We start from the raw sequence: 24,537 nt of genomic DNA on the forward strand, positions 1-24,537 counted from the left end.
TAGCTCAAATCAAAAACCATGCAATACCAACACAGTGGCAAACTATCCACATTCAATCAACACAAATTACCTCAAAAGAAATCTTTTGCAAAATAGAAACCAAGAGTGATTGACAATAAAGAAAAGCAATATCCATTAAAAAACAAGAACACTTAATCTCTTTATAAATGAGAAATGAGAAAGTTCAATCCAAATAATAGCAATATCAATTACTGTGTACAAGGCTAAAGAAGGTGAATAATGAGAAAGTTATTCAATCCAAAAAAATAAAAATAAAGGAAAGGTCTTAAGCGCTCTTCACTTCTCCCCTCAGGGGTATAAGCTGCCGAAATCCCTTAACACCATCTATGTTTCTCTCCTTTCACCTTCCTTCCTCGTCCTCAAAATACTGCAACAAAGTCAAGGCAAACGATCATCAAATATGTGACACGTAATTAATTTGTAATATGTGACATGTATGATTAGTTTACCTAGAAAGTAACTAACTGAGTTATGCAGTTCATGCACTGTCGCATGAGAATGCAGCTTTTATCTTCTCAACAGTGCAATCAATAAGATCGTTAGCCGCTGTGACCGACGACCCAAGAGACAGCTTAGCAGTTGGGTCTGAATCAATCAAGAGCTCAAAAGCAACAGTGAGAAGTGAACTACCACCAGAGGAAGAGTCTCCTATGCCGGCTCCATCGGGGAGTATCGCAAACCCAGAAGGAAGAAGGGGAACATGATCAGGGTCACTCCCATTCAGCACGGCTTTCATGTGAATAATGTCAACTGGTGCATAAATTACAAAGGAAGCTGTTGGGTCAGTGCAGCTCTCTTGCAGTATCAGCATGTTGCTCTTGCTTGAATTGGCACTCTACAAATAAATTTTATGTTACCTTGTAATTAGTGATGTGAAGAGAGATACATGTAGTTGATTAGAGAAAAAAAACATAATATAAAAGATAAAACTACATTTACTAGTAGTAGAGACACGCAATTTCCATTGTCACGACCATTAGCAATGTGCCCAATCTCTTGAAAAATTCCCGCATAAGAAAGAATATCCCACTGCAAGCACAAGTAGTGATCATAACAATTACAACCGGGACAATTTAAGGAGAATAACTGTGTTTCCAGTTTAGCAGATGCTGATCAGCTTTCTATATCTAGCTTCTGATTATTTGTAAAATACATAACCTTCTATCTTGATGATCTTTTTTTTTTCTGTGGTTTACACAAAAGAAACCTAGATTTTCTCTGGTATTTGTTTCTGTATTAGGTAGGATGTGAAAGTATGTACTTTTCCTTTTCCATCCAAGTTACTTAATGTGGAAATTGTTTCTATCCATGCTTCTGTTGTCCGTTTATGGTATGTTTTTGTAATGGTTCATGTACTTGTTTGTTACATTTTTCTGAGATACACGCATTAAAATACTTGCTTATAAATAGAAATATGATCTCACGCTTCTGCAAAATATATGTGCATTAATTTGGTTCATGTAATAGATTTGGTAAATTTATTCCAAGAATCAGATGACTATTAATTCAGCTTTAAGATTAGTTCAAGCGTATGTACCTCGCTGCGAGACTTCTCATTGCGGAGAAACTCAAAGACTCTTTTGGGAGGTACAGGAAGACAGAAAGATGCCGCGGCTCTGAGCACAATACCTGCAGGCCTTCCGAGATCATCCACACATTTTCGGGTCATCACCCGGACGTCATCAACCCCTATTCCGGACATTGTGGTCCATGTGTGTGTGGTCGATGCACTCAATCCAGCACAGAAGCTAATCACCATTCTTTCAGCCCATTTCAGGACGCTTTTTCTCCTTTCTTGATTTGTGATCACTTATTAACCAGGAATTTAACAAATATAACCAATAACAGTTAAATAATTTTTATCGAAAAGAATTAGGCTTAATTAACTAACGGACATGCATTAACGGTATATGACCAATATTTTAATGGGCTATCCTGTTAGTTAATAGGATGACGCAACATAATAGTCTCATGTAAAATTTCGCGCCATATAAATATTAAAGAAATGAATAATGAAATAGCAAGCCAAATTATTATTACCTCCAACATCACCAGTAGGGATGTCAGAAGCCATTGCACTAGCAAGACGTTCGCATTGACGGTCCAAGGTAGCAACCCATCGTTTTGCGCCAAATGCATGGCCGGAGCTAACCAGCTGCTTGTAGAGGTGGTGAACACCTCTTTCATCCACTTCATCAGCATGCTCAACCCATGTAACCTAAGGCAGCAACATTTATCATTAGATGAAATTAATGTATCCTGTAAAAATTGGGCCTCAAAATATCCCATTAAAGTGAAACATGTATGATATGTATAAATAAAATAGTGTCTTGTAAACCTTTGAATTCCCATTTGGCATTTCTTGAATTAGGCATCCTGAGGGCCTTCTTTTACAAGATTTGAGTGCAGGATTAGGGCGCAAGTTGTCCAAGGAAACATCAACCACAGCCCAGGTGCCATCGGCATGCTGTTTGCAGTACCTCAGATAATAACTCTCACGAGTTGAAACAAGTGGTGAAGGAACTTGAAATTCTGCCGTCATCTACCAAACCACAAACAGTATTTTAATACAAAAATATGTATCACAAAAAAACTAAACAATTAACGACAAAATAAGAAGAGCTGAAGTTGAACTTTGAGGGGAAAATATATATACCACTTGCAACGCTCCATTGTAATTTCCGGCCACGCCAGTTGATAGGACTTCAAGGGTCAGAGCTCTTGAGACAATCCCAGAAAATACAGTCGACCACTGATTCTACACGTTACAAAATCCACACAAATAATACTGTGGGTTCATGCGATTCTTTCCTTCAAAAGTGTTATCAATACAACGATATAAATACACTAATGAAGGCGTATGTAAATGTCTAATAGAGTTGGCAGGCTTACCACATCCATGAGAATCTCAACAAGTTTCATGTGGTTCATAATAACAACTGCACTCTCACGCGAAGCTTCAGTTTTGAAGCCGCTTTGTTTTGGCCTGACTTCACGAGGGAATGTTTGTTGGTATTTGACAGTTTACTAACTCAATACCAAAATATGTGGGTGATAAGTTTACAAACTCTATCACACCTCTTTCACTTTGCACTCTCAAATAAAATTGGACAAAGAAAGAAATAGAGAAAGGAGGGAAGCAACAAGCTTTGGCAAAACACTTGGACTTTGATATATGAAAAAAGGTTTACAAACTGTTGGAATAAGAAAGCTTACAAGCTTCTTCACAATTGGAAGTGGGATTCGGATGGGATGATTTACAATGCTTGAGAACTTGGGTATTTATAGCAAACCAAATGATTAAACTAAGATTATTTATTACCACACAAAACACATTAATTGCACCTAATAATTTTTATTCAACCATACCTAACATTGCCTAACTTTCCATGCCTAACTTTGACATTGATTTTCAACAATAGCTAGCAGCAACATCCTGTTTTGATTTGAATTTCCAACACACCTCCTCAAATCAAAACGCCTTCATTCCTAGCATTTCACGCAGTAGCCGGAATGTTTCAATTGGCAATGGCTTTGTGAAGATGTCTGCCACTTGTTCCTTGGTGTGACAGTAGACAAGTTCAATTGTCTTTTGCTTCACATGGTCCCTTAGAAAATGGAACCTGGTATCAATGTGCTTGCTCCTTCCATGTTGAACAGGATTCTTTGCAAGTTTGATTGCAGACACGTTATCTACATGAATCACAGTCGATTCCACTTGTGGATGACACACTGACTTCAACAGATTTCTTAACCAAATTGCCTCACACACGGTTGAGGCTACAGCAACATACTCGGCTTCACATGATGACAAAGCAACAATTGATTGCTTCTTTGAAGTCCATGAGAAAGCTGTTGATCCTAGAAAAAACACATAGCCAGTTGTGCTTTTCCTTTCATCTTGGTCACCTCCCCAATCACTATCTGAATAACCAAATAATTTTGCATCTTCACCAAAATTATAAAATAGACCATAGTTTAGAGTACCTCTTATGTACCTCAAAATTCTCTTGGCGGCCAGCCAATGAGACGCCCTTGGTGTTTCTATGTATCGACTCACGAGTCCAACACCATAAACTATATCAGGTCTTGTGATTGTAAGGTACCTTAGGCTTCCAACGAGGCTTTTGTACACTGTTGAGTTTACAAACTCACCCTCTCCTCCTTTGGACAGCTTCAATCCAGTTGCGACTGGGGTATTGACAGTGTTGCACTTGTCCATATTGAACTTCTTCAATATGTCTCTCATGTACCTTTGTTGAGAGATGTAGATACCATCACTTTCTTGCTTCACTTCTATGCCAAGAAAGTATGACATTAATCCATTGTCAGTCATCTCGAATTCACTGAACATGGATTGCTTGAACTCATGGAACATTGCCTCATTGTTTCCTGTAAACAATAAATCATCTACATAGAGACAAATAATTAAGAACTCCCCCTTTTCACCATTCTTCATGTAAACTGAATGCTCGTATGGACATTTCTGAAATCCATTTTGGTGAAGGTAGTTGTCGATCCTTGAGTTCCAAGCTCGTGGTGCTTGCTTGAGGCCGTACAAAGCCTTCTTCAAACGATACACCTTATCTTCTTCTCCTTGTACTTGGAAGTCTTCCGGTTGTTCCACGTACACTTCTTCCTCAAGTACTCCATTAAGGAAGGCTGACTTGACATCTAGTTGATAAATTTTCCATTTATGATGTGCGGCAAGAGAGATTAGCAATCTTACCGTGTCAAGTCTCGCAACTGGAGCATAGACTTCATCATAGTCCACTCCATACTTCTGTTTGTAGCCCTTTGCTACAAGCCTTGATTTGTATCGATCCACACTCCCATCTGCAGTGTGTTTGATCTTGTAAACCCACTTGACACCAATAGCCTTCTGATTTGGTGGGAGCTTTGTCAGCTCCCAAGTGTCATTCTTCTCGATGGCATGGATCTCTTCTTCCATGGCTTTCTTCCAACAATCTTCTTCCACAACTTCATTGAATGAGAAAGGCTCGTGGTCTGCATACAAGCAGAAAAGGTTGGTTTCTTCTTCTTCTTCTTGTCCATAAATCTCTGTGAGACTCCTTAACCTCACTGGAGTTGAGGAGCTGCTTTCCTCACTAGATGTAGGACCACTCCTTGCAATTCTGTGCACTGGAGTTGTTGTGATTGTTTGAGCAGGCTGTTGCTCAATCGGTGGTACAACTTCTGGTTCTTCAAAATCAGTGGAGACGATCTTCTCTTTACTGACTTCTTTGTTGTTCCACGTCCATGTCTCTTCCTCACTGAAGATGACATCTCTACTAACCACTAGTTTGCCAGTTAGTGGGTTGTAGAGCTTGTATGCCTTGGACTCTTCACTATAGCCCACAAACACACATTTCTCACCTCTATCATCAAGTTTCCTCCTCTTGGCTTCTGGAACTTGAGCATATGCAACACACCCAAAAATTCTTAGGTGTGTAACATTTGGCTTGTATCCACTCCAAGCCTCTTGTGGTGTCATCCTCTTGACACTCTTTGTTGGACATCGATTCAACAAATAAATCGAACAAGCTACAGCTTCTGCCCATAACTCTTTTGGCAAATTCTTCTCCTTAAGCATGGACCTTGTCATGTCAAGGATGGTTCGATTCTTTCTTTCGGCTATCCCATTTTGCTGTGGGGTATAGGCAGCAGTAAGTTGATGCCTAATTCCTTGCTCCTTGCAGTATGCTTGGAAAGCATTGGAGGTGTACTCTCCACCTCTATCTGATCTCACAGCCACAAGCTTGTGGTTACTTTCTGCCTCTGTGAGTGCCTTGAACTCCTTGAAAATTTTTAGGGCAGCTGACTTCTCCTTGAGAAAATAGACCCAAGTCTTTCTACTGAAATCATCAATGAAGGTAATAAAATACCTATTACCTCCATAAGACATGGGATCCAATGGACCACATATATCTGTGTGCACCAACTGCAGTGGTGCCTTTGCTCTCCATGTATCACCAACAGGGAATGATAGTCGTGCTTGCTTGCCAAGCACACAACCTTCACATACTTGGCGTGTGGCTTCAATCTGGGGTAGACCACGAACCATTCCTCCACTTGACAGCAACTTTAGGCCATTGAAATTAAGATGGCCAAATCGAAGATGCCATTTCCATGACTCATCTTCCATTACACCGATGTTGCAGCTTCCAATCTTTGTGTTCAAATTCAACGGAAACATCCGGTTCTTTGACATTCGAACACGTGCAATAAGCTTTCTCCTTGCATTCCTGAGAGTGAGAAGCATGTTCTCCATATGTATAATGTACCCTTTCTGGAGCAGTTGACCAATGCTCAGAATGTTGCTTTTCATACCTGGTATGTAGTAGGTATCGGAGATGTATTCTTCTCTTCCATCCTTCTGGATGATCTTGATCTTCCCTTTGCCTTCAACTGGCAACTTTGAGGAGTCACCAAGACTTACAGATCCATAGGCCCCTTTTTTGAGTTCGGCAAAAAACTCCTTCTTTCCACACATGTGATTGCTTGCACCAGAGTCCAAATACCAAACATCTTGTTGGCTACTGGAATCATGGTGTGCTAGTAAGACTGTAAGTTCTTCATCAGTATTTCCACTTGATTCTGCCATGTTGACATGCTCACCATTTTTATGTGAACATTCATTGGCATAATGTCCATATTGCTTACAGTTGTGACACTGGATATGCGCCTTTCCTCGAGTAGATCTCCACTCCTGAGACTGACCTTGATTTTGTGCATAGCCTCGACCTCTTCCTCGGGCTCGTCCTCGGCTACGGTTGGATGAGCTCCCACGACGTGAGTTCTACTGCCCACGACCTTTATTTGGTTTGTCAATATTCAACTTTGACTCCAAAGCTTGCTCTAGCGTTGTGGGGCTTGCATTCTTCTGAATGCGTTGCTCGTGAACTAGGAGGGATCCTAGTAGCTCTTCTGCGCTCATCACCTCCAAATCCTTGGATTCCTCAATGGCAGTCACCACATGCTCAAACTTAGATGTGAGTGACCGGAGTATCTTCTCCACAACTCGTACTTCATCGAGTCTCTCGCCATTTCTCCTTATCTGATTTACTATCACAATGAGCCTTGAGTGATAGTCGGAGATGCTCTCCCCTTCATTCATATGAGCAGTTTCAAAATCTGCTCGAAGTGATTGTAACCTCACTTTCTTGACTCGATCTACTCCTTTGTAGATTGTACTGAGTGTATCCCATACTTGCTTGCTCGTTGTTGCTTCTGCAACCTTCTCGAACGTTGAATCTTCCAAACCCTGGTATAGAAGATACAGCGCCTTTTGGTCCTTCTTTCGTAAGTCCTTGAGAGTGTTCCTTTGATCCGCAGTATATACGGCTTCTTGCTCGGCAGTGGGTACAACATACCCACTACTGACAACTTCCCATAGCTCCTGTGATCCAAACAATGCTTTGAATTGGATGCACCATCTTTCATAATTTTCTTTCTTCAATGTGGGAACTTGGAGTTGCACTAAGTTGGACGCCATAACTGCTGCACCTGCCAGAATGGTATTCTGGCTCTGATACCAATTGTTGGTATTTGACAGTTTACTAACTCAATACCAAAATATGTGGGTGATAAGTTTACAAACTCTATCACACCTCTTTCACTTTGCACTCTCAAATAAAATTGGACAAAGAAAGAAATAGAGAAAGGAGGGAAGCAACAAGCTTTGGCAAAACACTTGGACTTTGATATATGAAAAAAGGTTTACAAACTGTTGGAATAAGAAAGCTTACAAGCTTCTTCACAATTGGAAGTGGGATTCGGATGGGATGATTTACAATGCTTGAGAACTTGGGTATTTATAGCAAACCAAATGATTAAACTAAGATTATTTATTACCACACAAAACACATTAATTGCACCTAATAATTTTTATTCAACCATACCTAACATTGCCTAACTTTCCATGCCTAACTTTGACATTGATTTTCAACAATAGCTAGCAGCAACATCCTGTTTTGATTTGAATTTCCAACAATGTTCTGATGTACTCATCTTCATTGAGTACGGTGGTGCTGCCATCAAGGCTAGTCATCCACAATGGTTCACCCATTTGGGCCATTCTGATGAGTTCATCCATAGCTGCAACGGCAAGCTCAATCATCATTGGCTTGTCTGCTTCACTTGATGCACTGATTGACCTGAGAGGGTCTCCAGCACCATACATCTCACCGGCCATGCTTGACTGAACCCCAAAGCTCCCACCACAAGATCAAGTGGACTGCGAAAAGGAGAAGAATTAGCTTCCCAATGGTTTGCCTACATACTTCGCAGCTATCGCTGATATACGATCGATCTGAACAATAAAGGAATAAGTTAATTTGGCGACTTGTCACGTGCCACGAATCTAGAACATATATGTAACATTCGACGTATCTGACAATAAAACGTTATCTAAATTTGTTATAACAAAATAAGTAAAATATCCACCAAATAATAAATGTGTTTGAGATTATCTTGATCTTTAAATTTTCTTTACCGCTTCTCATAATCGAATCTTTTGTCTCAAATGGTGTTCGTCGAATGACATCTCTCAAATGACTTTAATGGAAATCATGCATTAAAGTCTCGCATTAAGTGGTTAATATTTTTTTCATTTATTGTCAATTAATTTGAGATAGATGCTCATTCTAAGCAATGTGACAAGCTTAAAATCTGAGTTTCATAAAATTCTCCATAATTCCCTTCTTTTTGATAATTTATTTTGTTCTTCAAAGTCATTATCTAAGCCTATGAGACGAAATGAAGAACGCAAGTCATGATTCTAGGGTTTTCTAGTCTTTTCATGTCTAGGGTTTTGAAAAAGAATGGGCCTTACAGCAGGTCCAATCCTATTTCTATACGAATAAGAATTAATTTTCTATTACTTCCCCAATCTTAGGATACATAATATTGTTTAAAAAAAAAAAAAAAATTACTTTCCTACTTTTCTAAAAAAATATTACTTCATATTTCTATTAAGTTAAAGACTTTGTAAGTTACATCTTTGTCAATCCTTAGATGACACGTCCCGATCCCGATATTCCCAAATATCATGATAGGCACATGCTGGCTGACACTCGAGGATGACGAAACCATTTTAGACATGCATACGAATGAAAATATGTGATCAGAAAGAAATATACGAATGCAGAACCATGTTTAGAGCATACAACTACTAAAAGATAATGTGGAAGAATTATTATAAAAAGGTATGAATAAAAGAATGGGTCTTAGCCTGAGAAGACTCGAAGATCCTTACGTTGAATTGCCCTGACGCTGGGACTGTATGCCTCGATTCTAATTCCTAAGGGGGGCGCAAAAACAAAAAAGGTGAGTGGACCAAAGTTTATAATAATAATACTAATAATAATAAGAAAACCGTTTTCTTTTTTAACATACTAACCCCCTATTTTGAAAACACATATATATAATACTACATAGTACTTTTCTGAAAACTCTACGTGCCATGAAAACGTTCATCAAATCGGTACGTATGAAACCATGGTCAGAAATGAATATAGCCGCCCGAAGGCAAATTCGGAAAACCTTCTTGAATCCCATCAATGTTGTACTCTCTAGGGGTATCATAGTCGGCCGAAGGCAGTACCTGTCCATCACTCGAAGATAAAGCTTTACGACACTGGGTTACGCCAGTGAAGAAACATGGTAGACCCCATCGCCCAAAGGTGAAGCTATATAACTCTAGATTACGCTAGAGAAGAAACATATAACATCATAACACCAACACTAGCTGTGGCTAGTGAAGCTGTCCGACACTAGTTTCGCCAGTGAAGCTGGGGGGTATGACATAATTATCCTCAACTGTGTCCTATGGCCATAGACATCTACATACCTGTGTTGTGTGGATGTGTTGTATGATAACCCACTAGATACATACCAAAAATATACCTCAAAATCTCATATCCAATCACCGGAGCTAAAAAGCTCAAAGCCTCATCTCATAAATCCATAATAGTTCATATTCATAAATCCGTAAAATAGATCACATTTGAAAACCATAGAATTTCATATACGAACATCCAAATATTCATAACCTTTCGTAAAACATAAATTCGAGAAATAATAAATATTTCGTAAAAGCAATTTAAATAAATCGTAAATAATGCATAAATGTAAAATCAAGAAATCATGCTTTTCGTGAATGCAACCTAATGTTTTATAAAAACCATGCAAGTTAAGAAGGGGTCCACTCACAAGTATTCCATTGCCTGGAAGTTGCTCGAACTCGCGAGGATGGTGCCACTTCCCACCAACGCACCTAAACACAAATAAGGACCATTTAGTAAAACTTTACTAAAATAGTCAAATTTGGGAAAATGGATAGTGAATTCGGATTTGGCACATTGAAAAACCTAAAGAAAGACTTTGGGTTCCCCCCACGCGCCGCCGCATGAGCCGCCATGAGGCGGCGACCTAGAAAGCCACGGTCGGAAACCCAATTTTTCGACCAACTTCAAAAATTACCAAATTTTACAGGAATGTATAACTCATTAAGGGGAAGAACTTTCATACCTAGGACGAAGTCCAATTCGACTGGGAAACGCCTGAAAAACCACCTCGATCCACCAGAAAACCCTAAAATGGTTGTTCTTCAATTCGTCGAATTTGCAGTTCCGCCGCCCCCAAACGTGTTTGGGCTTTGATCCATGCCTCAAGGGGAGTTGAACAAGGGTGGTGGTCGACAATGGTGCTTGCAAGAACGGCGAATTGTCGTCGTGCACCCATAAACCCAACAAGTTTCGTTTTTCATGAATATGGGGTTAAACAAAGTGAGATTTAGGTGGAAATGGAAGAGGAGTTGATGTAGAGTTGTTTCCAGGTGGGAGGGGTGGCTACGAATTGCCGAAAAAACCAACGAAATCTTGTCTGAAAATGGCGCCAAGAACTGATTCAGGGAACCGGGTCGCAATGGGCAAACGGGTCGAATAGGGGTCTGAAAGGCTGGGCTCTCTTTTCTCTCATTTCCCTTCTTTCTTTCTTTTCTGATTGGGCAACATCCCACCTTTCTTTCTCCTGATTGGTCTTCTCTCCCTCTTTTCCCCTCCTTTCTCTTCTATTCTTTCTATCACAACCACATACGTGGCTTCCAAATTGTTGCTCTAGCAAATCTAGAGCCTTCTAGATTATGGTCAAATGACCATTTCGTCCCTATCTTTGCTCGTTCATAACTCTTTTGTTATAACTCTAAATTTCATTATGTTTAATCCTATTCGTTTGTAATGATGATTACTACTAGAATACGCCAAGGAAACAAATCTTACATGACATGACAAGGCGGTCAACAAAAGTCAACGTATTTCACCTCAAAGGGCATTTTTGTAAATTCACGCTTTAAAATTATAAAAACCATAATATTTGGAGACGGGTCGTTATATTAGAGCACATTTGGATGAAGATAGATTTAACAGAACTTTTCAAGAAGCTTCGTTTCTCCAGGTTCGTGTAATGCAATCTAACCGTAAGCGTGATGCCTAGAAAACTATTGGTGTGATGTCAGTTAAACATGCCAGTTCATTGTGGGTTCCTCCATTTGTTTTAGATATTTCCGTTGTTTTTCTTTCTACAAATCATATGGTCATCAAGACTTAGTCTAATAGACATCCATTTTTTCTATTGAAAAGTGTATCACAATTTGTGGGTATGGATAATTTTTGTCGTATGTATGTGTGCGTGTGCCCGCGCATTGTCTCAAATGGTTCATGGCAAACAATATCGTGAAAACTTTTCAACTTGACTTCTTGTTTTTACATTTTCTTGCTAGATATAGTGCATAAAGGTCATCATTTTTATGAGATGATACAGAGTTTGAAGATACATTAATTGTAACATTACTTCCAAGAATTCACACCATGAAATGAATACAAAGCACTGCTGACAATATTACATATGCATGTTGAACCAGAACCCAGCAACAAGCCTTCCTATCTAATTATAAAAGCCGCATTTATTCCAATTAGTAATTTTGTACTACAACTGCAATTTCTCTTGCACCATGGAGGACTAAGAGTTAATGAGGGTTTAGAGAGGTTCATATTTCTAGTTATTAAGTGTCAATCAGTGAGTTTTCTTGTTGTACAAAAGTATGTACAATTTAAATATTACGTTGCAGATGTTCAAAATGTGTAACTAATTAATGGAATAATCTTTATATTTGCTGATGTGATGCCTACATTAAAATGGACTGGAAAAAGCAAAAAGAATTATGGTTAAGTGATCAAATGTTGTCGGACAATTATCAAACTCAACTAGAATCATACATTTAAACATGATCTGTACTCATTTGATAAATAGTTCTTAATTGATTGTTTGATAATAAATAGCAAGTTACATAGAGTATATATCTTCGCAATCTAAAGAACCGGTGGCACATATGAAATTATTGGATTACCTAATTTATCCACATATAATTTACATTTAAGCGTTTTTCAACTTAAAATTTGTCACCCTTGAGATAATTTCCTCCCAACTAAGATTAAGCTTCTTCGCTCATCTTGGAGACTTGCTTTAATTGCTTGTTTTTTTTCCTAGTAAAAATGGGAGGAAGCAAACCCCTTGGCCCATCCTCATCCTAACTCCCCCTACCTGTTAATGTAGAGAGGGAGAGATCGAGAAAGAAGATTAGATTTTTAAGAACTAGAGAGAGAGAGAAATGTTTTAGAGAGAGAAACTGTAGAACTGTTATATTGGTTTTCTTAACCTTCAAGCTATTACAATGATGTATTTATATAGAGAACACACTTTCTAACAAACTAACTAACTAAGGCTTACAATCTTGTGACAAGTGGCACAATCCTAGGCACTGTTTATATCCTTACATGCCCCTTTAAACTCATGATTCGATGATCCAAGTATGAGATTGACACAATGAGACTAAAAAAGAGGAGCACTGAAACCCTTAGTTAAGATATTTGCAAATTGTTCTCGAGATGAGACAAACTGAACAAAAAATTTCTTCTTAGTAACCCTTTCATGCACAAAGTGCACATTAATCTCAATATGCTTCGTGCGTTGGTGTTGAACAGGATTAAAGGACAATGCTATGGCAGAAAGATTGTCACAAAAGAGAACAGGAGTAGCAGCAGACTTGACATGCATAAATTCCAGCAATTCTAGAATCCAATCAATCTCAACAGATGTAGTAGACATATCTCTATATTATACTTTTGTTGATGGACAAGAAACAATGTTTTGTTTCTTGGAAGACCAAGAAATAAGATTGTTTCCCAAGAATACAACCAAACTAGTAGTTGATTGCCTATCATTGGGATTACCAGCCCAATCTGCATCACTAAATGTCTTCAATGTTAAATCTCTTTGAGTATAAGAAATGCCAACAAATAATGTCCCCTTTAGATACCTCAAAATCCTCTTAACTACTTGAAAATGTGACACCATTGGAGAATGCATAAATTGGTAGACTTGATGAACTGAGAATGCAATATTCGGTCAAGTGGAGGTGAGATATTGTAATGCTCCAACTATACTTCTATATACTATTGGATTGTTGTAGGGAGTACCATCATCTTTAATTAACTGATTGTAAGGTAAATAAGGAGTGTCACAAGTCTTACAATCCACCATCTTAACTTTCTGCAACAAATCCTAAATGTATTTGGACCGAGACAAAAATAACCCCTTGGCAGTTTTGGTAACTTGAATTCCCAGAAAATAATAGAGCTCTCCCAAGTCGTTGATGTCAAATTCAGAGGTTAAAAAGTGAATCACCTGTTAAATAACTAAAGTAGAATTACCAGTGATGATAATATCATCGATATAGAGTAAAACACCACAATATCCCTGCCAATAGTCCTAACAAATAGAGAAGAATCAAAATATGTGGATTGAAACCCAAGAGAGGGAAGAAAGCTTGTAAATATGTTATTATAGACTCGAAGAGCCTGTTTCAACCCATAGAGTGACTTGTGAAGTTCGTAAACTAATTCATGATGTGCAACATCTCCAAAACCAGGAGGTTGAGCCATATACACTTCTTCATTTAACAATTCATGAAAAAAAGCATTCTTGACATCCAATTGTCTGAGAGTTTAATTGAAGTGAGCTGCCAAAGTTAGAACTAATCTCATAGTGGTTGGTTTAACCACATGACTAAAGGTTTCATCATAATCCAAGCCAGGCTCTTGATTAAACCACTTTGCAACAAGTCTAGCTTTATACCTAGCCACTGTCCCATCTGAGTTCTTTTTTAGTTTGAAAACCCATTTGTAGCCAACAAGATTCTTGTGAAGAGGTAAATGTACAAGACTCCAAGTGTGTTGATTATTCAATGCATCAATCTCTTCCTGTATAGCTTTAAACCAAACTGGTACCTTCATTGCAGATTATAGGTTGCAGGTTCCACCAAAGTTGAATCAACATCACTAGATTCAGCTACTTGGCTCAAAAACACCTTATTCTTGATGATGCCATTCTTACTTCTAGTTTGCATATGATGCAGATTGAGTGGAGCATTTGGTAAAACCACTTGAAGTAGACCAAGACTTAAAGTCAGAGTCCATAAGGAGTTAAGGAGTATGACTTGTAGTAGCAATAAAAGACTGAGAAGAGATACTATCTGGTGATGATGGTGAAATGTGAGGTAATGCAGAAGAAATTGATAGTGAGGATATTATCTCAGTGGGTAAATAGTCTGTTGGTGGAGGTAAAACTATTGGTGAGAATGCTCCTTGGTGTGGTGGTGATAGTGGTGTTATCTGAGATTGAACTAAGACATTGTCCATATTTGGAATTGGAAGTGGTGACAATAATTGAGAAAAAAAAAGATGTCATAGGTTTGTGCTTAGGTAATAAAGACAAACGAGTGTAGGGAAATCTAGACTCATCAAACACTACATGCCTAAAAATTGAGAACCTATCCTTTAACACATCAAAACAAATAAATCCTTTGTATTTGGATGCATACCCAAGAAAAACACACTCTATGGTTTTAGCTTGTAACTTTGTCTGAATGTAAGGTCTCAGTAGAGGAAAACAAGAACACCTAAACACCTTAAGATGTGTCAAAACAAGAGGAGTCCCAAAAAGTATTTCAAATGGTGAGCAATTTTTCAAAACTGGTGTAGGCATTTTATTTATAAGATAGACAGCAACTTGGCAAGCAAAGGTCCATAAAGAAGAAGGTAATTTTGTAGATTGTAACAGTGTGACAGTGGTTTCAACAATGTGTCTATGTTTTCTCTCAACCAAGACATTTTGTTCTAGGGTATGTGAACAAGACTTATGGTGAATAATCCTTTTACTGTGAAGAAAGGTTTGAAGTTTATTGTTAATATATTCCCCATCACCATCAATTTGCAAAGTCTTAATACAAGCAGAGAATTGAGTTTGCACAAACGAATGGAAGGCAACAAAAGTTTCAAAGAAATCTAATTTATTAACAAGAGAAAACAACCAACAATACCTAGTACACTCATCAATAAGAGTCACATAGTACTTGTAACCATCAATGGAATTATATGGAGGACCCCAAAGGTCACCGTGTACAATTTCAAATGGAATTATATATTTGTGTTCACTAGACTGAAAGGGCAATTTAGTGAACTTGCCCTCTAAAAAACTATGACAAAGCATATGAACAGTATACTTTGTACAAGATATATGAGACTTATTTAGCATTATAGAGGCATTATTTGAGGGGTGCCCTAACCTACTGTGCCAGAGATTAGAGGTAACAAGTTGTCCAAGCAATGTAGAAGCTGTAGAATTGCCTTGAGAATAAAGTGAATGATGATTGACAAGTGATGGAATAGGGTAAAGTCCATTACTACATTGTCCTTTGTACAATATCCTCCATGTGGTTTTGTCCTGAATCCAGAAACAATAAGCTTTAAACATTAACCAACAATTGTTATCAAGGAAAATGTGATGAACTGATAACAAGTTGTGAGATAGTCTAGGCACATAGAGAATTGAATTCAATTTTAATGGTTGCACAAGTGTTTGAATAATGGAGCTACCAATATGTGATATTTTCAAACCTTTACCATTGCCAGTTTGCACTCTCTCATTAGAAAGATAAAGAGATGCCAAAGGCAAGTTACTGAGAACTGTAGTCATATGATTTGTAGCCCCCGAGTCAATGAGCCAAATTTGTGGTTGGCGATGAGGTGTGGTAGCTGAAGATGACTGAGAAGATACTGTATGCATAGCTTGGATATTGGATTGAGGAGAAAAAGTTGGTGCGGAATGAGCATAAGCATTGCTGGACATTTGAGGATAATGTGGACAACCAAAGTTGGGACATTTATCATTGAAAAAACAATATCAGGTAGTATGATTTGTCTTACCACAAATTTGGCATCCCTGTCTTTCCAACTATTTTGAATGACAAAATGGAGCAGTGTGGCCAAGCTGATTACATAATTGATAAGGAACTTGCTGTGATGGAGAAGGTCCAAAAACCCCAGAGAATATAGGTGCTGAATGTGAACCATGATTGGGAAACTGTTGTCTAGGATTAGGATTAGGATACCTATATCCCTGATTATATTTTCCTTTACCCTTATTGTTCTTGTTGAAAGATTGATACCCACCCCATAATTATGACCTGAAAAACCAGGATTAGCACCACCAAATTGATGTTGAAAATTTAGAACCACCAGAGTTATTAGCCATCATGGCAGACATAAATTGAGAATTCACATTGCTGTCAACAATCAATTCTTCAGTAAGAAGTTGCACCCTGAATTCTTTGAGAGAAATAACACTCTCACAACCCCTTATAACAATGCGAAAAGTACTGAACTTAGGAGGTTGAACATTTAGTGCTAAGATAACAATATCCTTATCTGCAAAAGTAACTCTAGCAGCAGAGAGGTAATCACGAGCTTCCTTAATTCTTTGTAGATATTGAGACACAAAATTAGCCCATTTCTGAATAGTTTGAAGATTCGACTTGAGGTGAAAAATACTAGTCCAAGAGACAACAGAAAATTGTTCCTTTAACCGAGTCCAAAGATCACAGACACTTGTGCTTCTAATAGGACATGAAATTGCAACAGGTGACAAAGTTGCAGTAATCAACTGCATAAAGGCACGATCATGCATCTTCCAAACAATGTAATCTTCATTCTTAGATTGAGTAGAAGAATTCTCAGCATCAGCACCAGAAGCATTGGAAGTAGCAGAACAAGTAATATAGCAAGATGGACAAGGAGTGGAGCCATCAACAAATCCCATGATACCTTGTCCCTCAAGTAACAAGTGCATTTGGAATTGCCAATTCAAGTAATTAGAATCATCAAGCTTAACATTCATAGACGTAGAAATTGTAGATATAAGACCAGTAATAGGCGATTGTAGAATTTGTAATTGAGATGAAATAACCATATTTGCAGAATTGAGATGGAAAATTGATAGAAGAGATTTCACAAACACCTAGTGTGCACAATCTTGTAATTGCAGAAAGAAGAAGATCAAGAAATTCAGAAACCCTAGAAATCACAGAGGAAGAAAATACCAGAATTCGTCCAAGAACACAACAATGTACTGTCGTCAAGAAACAGAAAGAATCAAAGATCGAGAAGTTGAGCAGAAGCAGCCGAAGGATCGGAAAAAATAGCATGAGCAAGAATGGCGATTGATACCATGTTAATGTAGAGAAGGAGAGATCGAGAGAAAAGATAAGAATTTCAAGAACTAGAGAGAGAAAGGTTTTAGAAAGAGAAACTGCGGAATTGTTATATTGGTTTTCTTAACCTTCAAGCTATTACAATGATGTATTTATATATAGAACACTCTCTAACAAACTAACTAAGGCTTACAATCTTGGGACAAATGGCACAATCCTAGCCAATGTCTATATCCTTAGACTACCTCCCCCAACCAATTGAGCTAATGAAGGGCTACGTTTTTATCAACAACTTGTATTTAAGGTATCACTTAACTCTATACATTTGGGATTATAAAACTGCTTTTTTTTTTTTCTACGTTGGTGCATTGCATTGAAATGCACCAGCATATAAGATGTATTAGCGTTTGAGCAGTCGGATTGTAACTATCAAAATCCAATTTTTGAATGCAATGTTACATCTCGAACACTGATGCATTGTATAACTTTTTCTGTAATAAACAGCCTAAATCAAAAGCCGCGAATACCAACAAAGGCAAACAATCCACAATCATTCAACACAAATTACTTAAAAAAAAAAAAAATTCTTAAAATAAAACCATACTTTTAAAAACCTTTTTGAAAAAAGAAACCCTGAACGTTTGACCATAAAGAAAAGCAATATATGGCCAAAACCCTAATCTTGTGTACAGGGTTAGAGGTGGAAAAGGAGAAGGTTCAATACAAGCAAAAACAAAAAATTAATAAGGTCTCAAGCGCTTAATTTGCCTTTAACATAGTTCAACGAAGTCAATACCCGAACCCCTAATCTCTATAGATTATACAAAAAGATCATGTAGGGTGCGCTCTTGACTTCTCCCCTCCCGGGTATAAGCTGCCGAAATTCCTTACCACCAGCTGTGTCTCTCATTTCACCTCCCTTCCTCGTCCTCAAAATATTGCAACAAAATAAGGGCAAACGATTATTTGACTAATATTACACACCAAATATGTGACATGCAATTAACTTGTAACATGTGCCATGTATAATTAGATTACCTATATAAATTAACTAATTGAGTCATGAAGTTCACGCATTGTCGCATGACAAAGCAGCTTTGATCCTCTCAACAGTGCAAGCAATAAGATTGTTAACTGTTGCAACCGACCCGAGAGACAGCTTAGCAGTTGGGACTGAATCAACCAAGATCTGAAAAGCAACAGTGAGAAGGGAACCACCACCAGAGCCAGAGTCTCCAATGCCGGCTCCATCCGGGAGTATAGCAAACCCAGAAGGAAGAAGGGCAACATAGTCAGGGTCACTCCCATTCAGCACCACATTCATGGCAACAATGTCAACTGGTGCATAAATCACAAAGGAAGCTGTTGGGTCAGTGCAGCTCTCTTGCAGTATCAGCATGTTGCTCTGGCTTGAATTGGCACTCTACAAATTAATTTTATGTTACTATGTCAATTGTTATGTGAAGAGCAAGAAATATACTTAATTAGGGAAAACAAAATTATTATAAAACATAAAGCTACATTTACTCGTAGTAAAGACACGCAATTCCCAGTGTCGCGACCATTCGCAATGTGTGCCATCTCTTGAACAATTCCCCCATTGGAAAGAATATCCCACTGCAAGCATAAGTGACCATCACAATTACTCAATTAGAACAATTTAGGGCGGATAAATGTGTGCTTTCAGTTTAATTAGCTGATTGTTTGTAAAAACCAAACTTCCATCTTGGTTTTTTTTTTTTTTCCTTTCCTTTATTTTCGGCTGACGTTGACACAAAATAAGCCTAGGTTTTCTGTGGTATTTGTTTCTATATTAGGTGGGATGTGACAAATATGCTTTTGATCTTCCATTGAAATTACTTACTGTGCAAATGGTGTCTGTGTATGCTAGTCCGTATATGGTATGTTTTAGTAATGGTTCATGTACTAGTTCTGTTACATTTTTCTGAGACACATGCATGGTAATATTTATCTATAATTTGGAATATAATTCTCAGGCTTCTGCAAAATGTAGGTACGCATTAATTTGGGTCCTGTATTAGATTTGGTAAATTTATTCCAAGAATCAGAGCACAACTAATTAAGTTTGAAGACTAGTTGAAGTGTCTGTACCTCGCTGCGAGAGTTCTCATCGCGGAGAAACTCAAAGACTCTTTTGGGAGGAACTGGAAGCCAAAAAGATGTGGCGGCACTGAGCACAATACCTGGAGGCCTTCCGGGATCATCCACACTTTTTCGGGTCATCACCCGGACATCATCGGCACCGGTTCCAGACAGTGTGGTCCATGTGTGAGTGGTTGATGCACTCACTCCAGAACAGAAGCTAATCACCATTCTTTCAGCCAATTTTAGCATGCTTCTTCTCCCTTCTTGATTTGTAATCACTAATTAACCATGAACGTAACAAATAGAAACAATTAGGGTTAATGAATTTATATCGAAAATAATTAGGCTTAAATTAACATGTGGGCATTAACAGATTATGCCATTTTCGAGACGCGTAATCTTTTAACGGACTATTTTGTTAGTGAATACTAAAACGTAGCAGAATAGCCCCATGCAAAATTAGTGCCTTATACCATTCCCCGAAAATATTACAAAAGAAAAATGAAATAGCAAACTAAATTGTTATTACCTCCAATATCACCAGTAGGGATGTTTGATGCCATTGCACTAGCTAGACGTTCGCATTGGCGGTCCAATGTGGCAACCCATCGTTTCGCGCCAAATGCATGGCCGGAGCTAACCAGCTGCTTATAGAGGTTGTGAACACCTCTTTCATCCACTTCAGCATGCTCAACCCATGTAACCTAATGCACCAAAATTTTATCAATTGATGAAATATATTTACTTTAAAAATTCGGCCATAATTAAATGTCACATGAAAGTGAAACACGCATTATATAGTGTTTAATTGTATACCTTTGAATATCCATTTGGCATTTCTTGAATTAGGCATCCCGAGGGCCTTCTTTGACAAGATCTAGGCGCAGGATTGGGGCGCAAGTCGTCCAATGAAACATCAACCACAGCCCAGGTGCCATCGGCATGCTGTTTGCAGTACCTCACATAATAACTCTCACGAGTTGGAACAAGTGGTGAAGGAACTTGGAATTCTGCCGTCATCTACCAATTAATCACAAACAGTATTTTAATGCAAGAATATATGTGGCACGAAATCTAAACAATTCATGATAAAACAAGGAGAGCTAAAATTGAATTTTGAGGGGAAAATTTACATACCACTTGCAAGGCTCCATTGTAATTTCCAGCCACGCCAGATGATAGAACTTCAAGGGTCAGAGCTCTTGACACAATCCCAGAAAACACAGTCGACCATTGATTCTACACGTTATAAATCACAAGTAATAGTTAGGGTTCATGTGATTCCTTAATTCAAAGACGTTATTATTAATATTTTTTAATAGAACAATATGATGACATTAATGAAGACACGTATGTAAATGTGTAATGGAGTTGTTAAGCTTACCACATCCATAAGAATCTCAACAAGGTTAATGTGGTTCATGATAACAACTGCACTCTCACGTGAAGCTTCAGTTTTGAAGCCATTTTGTTTTGGCCCGATTCCACGAGGGAATGTTCTGATGTACTCATCTTCATTGAGTACGGTGGTGGTGCCATCAAAGCTTGTCATCCACAAGGGTTCACCCATTTGGGCCATTCTGAAGAGTTCCTCCATAGCTGCAACAGCAAGCTCAATTATCATTGGCTTGTCTGCCTCACTTGGTGCACTGATTGACCTGAGAAGGTCTCCAGCACCATACATCTCACCGCCCATGCCTGGCTGACCACCAAAGCTCCCAACCCCAAGATCAAGTTGACCACGGGAAGGAACAGGAGAAGACATGAGAGGGTAGGTTCCTAATGGTTTGCCAACGTACTTCGCAGCTATCGCTGATATACTATCAATCTGAACAATAAAGGAAATAAGTTATCAATCAGACGACATATCATTTGCCACGAATCTGAAACATATATGTAACATTCTGCGCATCTGCCAATAGAATGTCATCCTAATTTGTTATACTAAAATAGGTAAAATATCCACCAAGTAATAAATGTGTTTGATATTTTCTTGATCTTTAATTTTCTCTACCTCTTCTCGTAATCGAGCATTTTCAAGTCTCAGATGGTGTTCGTCGAAAGACATCTCCCCTAGAGCTGTTGGGCCGCCACAATTGGGGCATGAGGCATTGCCTAGCGCTTCTCTGTACCTCATGTTATCAGCACGGAGCTTTTCGTTTTCGTTCCGAAGTTGTGTGTTCTCATGCCGCTCATGCTGAGTCTGTAATATAGCATTAGCAGCAAACAAAAACAGTCAATTAGTAGCTTCAACAAAGGAAAATTTAAAAAAGACAAAGTTTAAGTATTCCAAAGCCCTTATTAAAGATATTTCATGCACAAATATATACCTTCATTTGGGTGCGCTTGTTTTGAAACCAAAATTTGACTTGTAATGGTTCCAAACCTAATTCCCGGCTCAGTTCCTTCCTCTGCTTGTCATCTGGGTGGGGACATTCCTTGAAAAAACTAAATAAAACAACCAAAAAAAGACTAATTCAAAGGTGAACTAAAAGATTTCGAACAACTGCTTAACATAAGCTTGTTTAGGAGGTTTGAGACTAGTTGATAAATATTACTTACGCTTCCATTTCTTGGATCTGATGCTGAGTGTGGCGGTGATAACGCTTCTTTTTGGGTCGGGGGTTTTCTTGATCATCACCGGAACCGCCCTCAGGGTTGTCGCTGCCGGATTTGTTAGCACTGTCGAAGTCATCATCTCGGAACCGAGGAATGTCGCTTTCAGAGGTGTTTGGAGCCATGTCTAGCGGGTGCAGATTACCGGCGTCCATCATATTTGGCTGCAACATATCCAGAGATCTTTAAGATATTGATTTTTGTCCCAAGGGCTTAGCAAGCTTATGGTTTTTCAATCTAATAACAACAAAATGGAAAAATGTATCCACTCAACAGGAAATAAAAAAAAACCCAATACGCATATCCTATATAGTAGTTTCTTAGCCCTGTGTATTAGGTCAATACTAAAATATTCTTTGAAATAATGAACAAGAAAACGCGTTGAACTTAGATCTCTGTGCCCGTGTTTGTAGTGGAAACCATTCCAACTTTTTTCTAATACCGAGACGGATTTTGCCACAAAAGAATTTTTTGAACTATCTGAGTAGTCAAACCCATCTTACGTTATAAAATTAATTAAATAAAATGTTAAAATACCGAAACGAAGATGGATAAGGAAATAAACTAGGAAATTGGATCTTGACGTACTGATTGATAAAATCCACTTGTTAATTTTTCTCTTGGTTCAAAAATAACTTATTTTAGATAAATAGCCGAATCATTGGAAAAAATTAGATCTAATTTGCCTGAAAAAGCAAAGGCGTAGATTTGTAAATCAGTATACCAATTACACAAAAAACTCAAATTTAAGCACACTGACCTGACCAAGTGTGAGTCCTGAAGTTGATGCAAACCCAGTAATGTTCCCATTGCTTCCCATCATGGAAGGCATGTTTCTCGTAGGAATCATAAGCCCGGCTGGCATACTTCAAGGCCAAAAATACTCAAAAACAACCTGAATTTTTAATTTGTGCGGATTAGTTTCTTAGTTTAGGGGGTTTGAGGTTGATTTGGATTTTTGAGTTTGCTCTAGACAGAGGGATAAATGTGAAAATGTTCAGGTGAAAAAATAAAGAGACAGAGAGAAGACAAAATGAGGTTTTGTCACACGGTTCAATTTTGCACTTGGTGATGAAATGGAGAGTGTGAGTATATGAAGAGATTAAAGGGGTTGACGATTTCAATACGGCTTGAGTCTTCAAAAAAAAAAAAAAATCGATCGATCGCTCTAAACCAAACACATAACGCACACGAATATCTCGGGAGTAATCCAAACTGTAACAACCCAAGTTTCTCCTTATATTTTCTGGTCTTGCCCTAGCTGCACAAAAAGCCAAATTAATGTTAGAAAAACTCAAAAAACAAAAATTGTAAAAAGCGTTACAAATACTGAGAAGACAGAAGCCTTCGGACAAAAATTGAAAAAGAAAATGAGAAGTTTAGGGCATGCGAAAATCTAGGTTGGAAGAATATGTACCTATAGATGTATGATGTTGTGTATCTGCACCTGATCAAAACCCCTAGAGAGCGAGGCGCTGTAGATCTGGTTTTGGGCTTAACCTGGTGCCAGGAAATTAACCACTTCTGGGTGCCCCAAAAGTGGTTTTCCGGCGTCAGGATTTTGGTGTGTAAGATTTTATATGTAAGATTTTATATATATTGTCAACTCTGGAGTAGTAAAAGGTTTTGGAAGTTGGAGAAGGTAAAGAAAAAGAAGGAGAAGATGAGGAAGAAGAAAGGGAAGTGGTTTTAGGAAATAGAAAAAGGCAAGGAAGGAGATAGGGGGGCAGAGGGAGTAATTGCAGAGCGTATTGAGAGGGTGCAATTGCATTTAATGGTGGGAGAGAAAGGTGTAATTGCCATGCGTGAGAGAATGAGAGAGAGAGAGGGAGACATATATAGGGAGAGAGCTTAATTTTCTGCTAGGAAGTGTATGTATGCAATGGATGACGGCTACCAAACTCTATTTTTTTTTCTCTCCCAATCTATTTGCTACTGCCTAGTATTTGAATTTTTACCACCCAATAATCCTATACAAATTTATATCCGAATCTTTTCCAACAGTGCTTACTTTCCCTATGAAGAGAATCATAATCCCTATGAACAAGAGAAGACACTTTCTAACTAGATTATCGACAAATTGTTGGTGATCTTGGTTATTGGTGTATGGTGTTTGCATGTTGGGAATAATTCCATAGTTCTTGATTTCTCGTGTACTGATACATAAAAAGTAAAGATGTATGAGCACA

The 24,537-nt window shown here is 38.2% G+C and overlaps 1 protein-coding gene and 1 pseudogene across 3 annotated transcripts; both read right to left on the reverse strand.

The window, feature by feature from the left end:
* Positions 1 to 499: 499 nt before the first annotated feature.
* On the reverse strand, positions 500 to 8,566 carry LOC137749510 (homeobox-leucine zipper protein PROTODERMAL FACTOR 2-like; annotated as a pseudogene).
* Positions 8,567 to 18,176: 9,610 nt separating this feature from the next.
* LOC137749512 (homeobox-leucine zipper protein HDG2-like) lies at positions 18,177 to 24,132 on the reverse strand. 3 transcript variants are annotated; one of them, XM_068489611.1, is made up of 13 exons: positions 23,766 to 24,132; positions 23,109 to 23,609; positions 22,295 to 22,512; positions 22,063 to 22,180; positions 21,747 to 21,935; positions 21,117 to 21,560; positions 20,870 to 20,971; positions 20,549 to 20,752; positions 20,262 to 20,436; positions 19,739 to 20,010; positions 19,148 to 19,243; positions 18,665 to 19,049; positions 18,178 to 18,555 (listed from the first exon to the last, which is right to left on the reverse strand). In XM_068489611.1, the coding sequence occupies exons 2-12, from the start codon at positions 23,211 to 23,213 to the stop codon at positions 18,696 to 18,698; spliced, it is 2,277 nt and encodes a 758-aa protein (XP_068345712.1). In that variant the 5' UTR covers positions 23,214 to 23,609; positions 23,766 to 24,132; the 3' UTR covers positions 18,178 to 18,555; positions 18,665 to 18,695. The 3 variants fall into 3 exon arrangements, with proteins under 3 accessions (XP_068345711.1, XP_068345712.1, XP_068345713.1); XM_068489610.1 differs by having other exon boundaries at positions 18,177 to 19,049; XM_068489612.1 differs by having other exon boundaries at positions 18,178 to 19,049; positions 19,154 to 19,243.
* Between the last annotated feature and the right edge of the window lie 405 nt (positions 24,133 to 24,537).

This window comes from Pyrus communis, chromosome 11, assembly GCF_963583255.1.
Source record: "Pyrus communis chromosome 11, drPyrComm1.1, whole genome shotgun sequence".
NCBI lineage: Eukaryota > Viridiplantae > Streptophyta > Magnoliopsida > Rosales > Rosaceae > Pyrus > Pyrus communis.